Here is a 6,000-nt window from a genome sequence, read left to right as displayed (position 1 = left end):
CCGTGAAAAAGAAAGTAAACAAAATAAATACAGTTCTGATGGAAACTAAAAAATCCCTAGATTAGTTTATAGCCGGAGTGAGGGTTCTGTATCAATGTTAACTGGGGGATCCGTTCCAAATCACGAGGAGTATCAAGGATGCATTGGGTAAGGGTTGGTGAGAGTCAAAAGAGCTGGTCTTATTCTGATTTTTTGTGTATCCACGGAACAGAATATGAGTGCTTTGTGCCTCAAAAATAATTTTGAATGGAATGTTTTGTGTATGGATTTCCGAAGCAGGGTGCCTGTCAAGGGAAGAATTTCTGGGGTTGCGCATGAAGTGGATGCAGTTTAAATACCCGAGGAAGTAAATTAAGTGATTTGTGTGAATGGTTTGTGTATGGTTGAAACGGTGGAGCATGTATTGTTATATTGTTGTAAGTATGTTGAAGAGAGAGAGATTTAAGTGTAGGATAATTGAGGTTGGACAGGGTTGGGGGGGTTAGGAAGGGAATTTGGGGATGGTGGAGGGTCTATTAGAATTTAGTAGGGCTCTTTTTTTATTTTCTCAGAAGTACTGAGTTAGGTAAGAGGATTTAGAAATGTTGTAAAACTGTAATTGACCACAAACTTATATCATAGAAGAAGAAGCCGTGAGATGTCGAAAGCAGAAGTGGGGTTTGAAGTTAAAAGTGCATTGAGCACAGTTAGCGAGAAATTTTAAATATGTTTAATTTAATAACTAGGGAAGCCAAGAACAAATTATTATTTACAATGACGGCCTACCCCAGCCAAACCCTAACAATGCTGGGCCAATTGTCCGCCGCTCTATGTGACTCCCAATCACAGCCAGTTGTGATACTGCCTGGAATTGAAACAGGGTCTGTAGTGACACCTCTAGCACTGAGATGCAGTGCCTTAGACCGCTGCGCCACTCGGGAGCCCAAAAGAGAAAAATGAGTGGACAACAGTAAAGTCCAAGAATGGAACAAAAAGGGCTAAAATGAGTCTGATGAATCGTTCCTTGTTGGAGTACATTTTTTGGATAAAGATGTTATTTGGATAAAGATGTTTATTTGGTAAACCCTTTTGACGTGACGAGGAGGGTGAAGAAGGCGTTGGGAAAAGTGGATGCAGTCAAAGTAACCAGGAGCGGTATGGTGTTGATATAGTGTGTATCTAAAGAGCAAAAGGAGCATGGATTGTGGCGCATGAAGTGAGCATCTTTGATTTTTGGAGCATGGCACCGGTAAAAAGTGTGATTTCTGGCATCCCGCTAGACATTGATTTTATATTGAACCTTTATTTAACTAGGCAAGTCAGTTAAAAACAAATTCTTATTTACAATGACAGCCTAGGAACAGTGGGTTCCTTGTTCAGGGGCAGAACGACAGATTTTTTACCTCGTCAGCTCGGGGATTTGATCTAGCAACCTTTTGGTTACTGGCCCAACGCTCTAACCACTTGGCTACCTGACACCCCGTCACAAAAGAGTTGAATTTGCTATGCATTTAGAAAAGAGAAGATGTCTCTTCATATATAGTCCATCTTACAAATCAAAGTAAATTCCCATCTTTAAAATTGTGCCCTGAGTTAAACATGTCACTTGTGTTTGGGTTCTTCAAAATTGACTGCAATGTCTCAATAATTGGAACGTAAGAAAATGTATCAGTTCTGACTATTTGATCATAAGTTCCAGTAGTTTTGTTTATTCTATTGTTATATCTAACACCAATGACTTTCTCAACTGGTTGAACTGTTCCTAATTTTTGTATGATATAAGCACTTTGTTATGATACCGAATTCAACAATGTGAAAGGATTTTCAATATTCTGAAAAGAATGTTGAATTTTTCTGATAGTTTGTGTCTTTTGAAGATATACATGCAAGAGTGGTTGTTTTAGCTTGACCCTGTATCTCTTGAACCGCTTCTTCCATGGAATATACAAAACTATTTACAGTCGTCTGACCTACACCTGCAGCCTGCAGTTGTGCAATAGCAGACTCACACATATCAAGTGTGTTCTTGTTAGAAATTGGTACAACATTGGTTGCAACTAGAATTTGAAGGATAATCAGCATTACTTGGCTGATATCAACGGCTGTATTAGCATCCAAGTTAGAATTTTAACAAAATTTGACAGTCTCTGGAATGTGCCCAGTTTAAATGCTTACTAAAGCCTGAAAATGTACCAAATACACAAATCTGCTTGACCACATTTTAGTCTGAGTTCTACCAGGGCACATACCATGCTTCAACTTGAGATGCTTCACGAGCAAGTTGGTACTTCCATGACTAGCATGGCAAACAAAACATATCATCATAATTTAATCGGCATTAGAGCAGGAGTCTGACGCCCCAAAAATAATCAATATTTTAGGGAAAAAAATCCAGGAGTAGTGCACGTCCCTTGACCCATATGGAGAATTGGAAAAAGGAACAAAGTTGATCTGTACTATTGATGTTTGATAAGTATTTGCAACTTGTAAAGTTGGGATACAGTGCCTTCGGAAAGTATTCAAACCCCTTGACTTTTTCCAAATTTTGTTACGTTACAGCCTTATTCTGAAATTGATTAAATAAACACATTTCCTCAGCAGTCTACACACAATACCCTGTAATGACAAAACAAAAACAGTTTTTTTGAAAATGTTGAGAATTAATTACAAATAAAAATAACTTACTTACATAAGTATTCAGACCCTTTGCTATGAGACTCGAAATTGAGCTCAGGTGCATCCTGTTTCTATTGATCATCCTTGATATGTTTCTCCTTGATTGGAGTCCACCTGTCTATCTAAGGTCCCACAGTTGACAGTGCATGTCAGAGCAAAACCAAGCCATGAGGTCAAAGGAATTGTCTGTAGAGTGCCGAGACAGGATTGTGTCTAGGCACAGATCTGGGGAAGGGTACCAAAACATTTCTGCAGCATTGAAGGTCTCCAAGATCACAGTGGCCTCAATCATTCTTAAATGTGTGAAGTTTGGAACCACCAAGGCTCTTCCTAGAGCTGGCCGCCCAGCCAACATGAGCAATCGGGGGAGAAGGGCCTTGGTCAGGGAGGTGACCAAGAAGCTGATGGTCACTCTGACAGAGCTCTAGAGTTCCTCTGTGGAGATGGGAGAACTTTCCAGAAGGACAACCATCTCTGCAGCACTCTACTAATCAGGCCTTTATGGTAGAGTGGCCAGACAGAAGTTTGAACTCTTTGGCCTGAATGCCAAGCGTCACGTCTGTTGGAAACCTGGCACCATCCCTATGGTGAAGTATGGTGGTGGCAGAATCATGCTGTGGGATGTTTTTCAGCGTGCAGGGACTCGTAGACTAGTCAGGATCGAGGAAAAGCTGAACAGAGCAAAGTACAGAGAGATCCTTGATGACCTGCTCCAGAGCTCTCAGGATCTCAGACTGGTGCGAAGGTTCACCTTCCAACAGGACAACGACCCTAAGCACACAGCCAAGACAATGCAGGAGTGGCTTTGGGACAAGTCTCTGAATGTCCTTGAGTTGCCCAGCCAGAGCCCGGACTTAAACTTGATTGAAAATCTCTGGAGTGACTTGAAAATAGCTGTGCAGCAACGCTCCTCATCCAACCTGACATAGCATGAGAGGATCTGCAGAGAAGAGTGGGAGAAACTCCCTAAGTACAGGTGTGCCAAGCTTGTAGCGTCATACCCAAGAAGGCTGTAATCAATCAACAGCTTCAACAAAGTACTGAGAAAAGGGTCTGAATGCTTAAGAAATGTAATATTTCTGTTTTTATTTTTAACAGATTAGCAAAAATTCTAAAAACCTGTTTTTGCTTTGCAATTATGGAGTATGGTGTGTTGATTGATGAGGGACATTTTCAGATTAAGGCTGTAACCTAACAAAATGTGGAAAAAGTCAAGGGGTCTGAATACTTTCCAAAGGCATTGTATATAAGATATGCCGTAAGAGCATTTGTGTAAAATCTGAATCATGAAGTTTAAAAAGTTTGGCCATGTGTGAAGTGTTTGCAGACAGAAGGAATATATATTATTGAAGAGTCTGTGAATGTAAAATGTTGCAACTGTGGTGGGGATCATATTTGTGAATTCCCTAAGTGCCCTGTTAGGATGAAAGAGGTTGAGGTGTCAAGGATCAGGGCTGTACAGCAAATGTCCTACAGTATGTGGAGGCGGTGAAGAGGCCACAGTTCTGAAGAAGATATGGGGGTGGATGCACCACAACCAGTTGTAAATGTTGTACTTCAATCAAGTCGGATTTTGTGGAGTGATAGGTAAACGATGCTTTTTTTCACTTTTGGGTCCTAATTTATCCACCTGTACAGTGGGTTGCGGAATGTACATATAATTGTTGCGAACGCCATTATACCAAAGAAGAAGAACCCTGTTGCGCGCACGTCTTTGCGTGGTCACGCCCCCCGAGCGTATGTGCGCGCACCCTTCTATCGCGTGGTGCTGATCATCCATATTGCTGTTAGTGGTGAAGTTTAGCTTGCAATTTAAAAGAGGCTCCCGGGCGCTTTTTAAATGTTTTAATTCAACACAAACCACTCTGCGTCTTAGACTGAATGCTATTTAGTCTAGGGGTGGAGTGGAGAAACGAGTTCATTCGAGGAATACTTCACATTTTCTTTGTTGAGTAGTAGGCGAATTTGTTGGAAAAGGAGAAATGGCTACTCAGGTAGAGGCTCTCCTACCCAACAATCCTCGTATTAAACCAGAGGAGAATGGGCATGCGAGCAAAATGATACAACATGGAGAGGACTGTCCTGAAAAGGGGGTGAAGCAGACATGTGTTGCCGACGAGGGTAGCAATATGAAAACAAACAACTCAGAACAGTGTTGGATTGCAACGAGGGAGCTACGCTCTAAACAAGCAAAAGAAGAGAGTAACAATCAAGAGAAAGACACCCTGGATCAAGAGATGCACACGACTGATCAAACGGAAGACTGTGTGAAATGCAGTAAAAATGAGTTTGCTGAAGCACCCCCGCCCAAGGTGAACCCATGGACCAAGAAAAAGAATGCGGTGACCGTGGTCAGCCAGAATGGACAATCACTTCCGGCGCCGACAGAGATGGCCGCCTCGCTTCGCGTTCCTAGGAAACTATGCAGTTTTTTGTTTTTTTACGTGTTATTTCTTACATTAGTACCCCAGGTCATCTTAGGTTTCATTACATACAGTCGAGAAGAACTACTGAATATAAGATCAGCATCAACTCACCATCAGTACGACCAAGAATATGTTTTTCGCGACGCGGATCCTGTGTTCTGCCTTACAAACAGGACAACTGAGTGGATCCTATGCAGCGACCCAAAAAAACGACTCCGAAAGAGAGGGAAACGAGGCGGTCTTCTGGTCAGACTCCGGAGACGGGCACAGCGCGCACCACTCCCTAGCATTCTTCTTGCCAATGTCCAGTCTCTTGACAACAAGGTTGATGAAATCCGAGCAAGGGTAGCATTCCAGAGGGACATCAGAGACTGTAACGTTCTTTGCTTCACGGAAACGTGGCTTACTGGAGAGACGCAATCCGAAGCGGTGCAGCCAACAGGTTTCTCCACGCATCGCGCAGACAGGAAAAAACATCTTTCTGGTAAAAAGAGGGGCGGGGGCGTATGCCTTATGACTAACGTGACATGGTGCGATGAAAGAAACATACAGGAACTCAAATCCTTCTGTTCACCTGATTTAGAATTCCTCACAATCAAATGTAGACCGCATTATCTACCAAGAGAATTCTCTTCGATTATAATCACAGCCGTATATATCCCCCCCCAAGCAGACACATCGATGGCTCTGAACGAACTTTATTTAACTCTCTGCAAACTGGAAACAATTTATCCGGAGGCTGCATTCATTGTAGCTGGGGATTTTAACAAGGCTAATCTGAAAACAAGACTCCCCAAATTTTATCAGCATATCGATTGCGCAACCAGGGGAGGAAAGACCTTGGACCATTGTTACTCTAACTTCCGCGACGCATATAAGGCCCTGCCCCGCCCCCCTTTCGGAAAAGCTGACCACGACT

The 6,000-nt window shown here is 42.4% G+C and overlaps 1 protein-coding gene across 1 annotated transcript in view; it reads left to right on the top strand.

Annotated features, from left to right (window-relative positions):
* Positions 1 to 4,413: 4,413 nt before the first annotated feature.
* The window catches only part of LOC139368222 (la-related protein 1-like), a 92,654-nt gene continuing 91,067 nt past the window's right edge, over positions 4,414 to 6,000 (top strand). The window contains 1 exon segment of the mRNA XM_071106884.1: positions 4,414 to 5,033. Within this exon segment, the coding sequence (XP_070962985.1) occupies positions 4,976 to 5,033 (58 nt within the window). The 5' untranslated portion in view covers positions 4,414 to 4,975.

Source organism: Oncorhynchus clarkii, chromosome 2 (assembly GCF_045791955.1).
Source record: "Oncorhynchus clarkii lewisi isolate Uvic-CL-2024 chromosome 2, UVic_Ocla_1.0, whole genome shotgun sequence".
NCBI classification, from domain to species: domain Eukaryota; kingdom Metazoa; phylum Chordata; class Actinopteri; order Salmoniformes; family Salmonidae; genus Oncorhynchus; species Oncorhynchus clarkii.
This window is presented reverse-complemented; position numbering and strand designations above follow the sequence as displayed.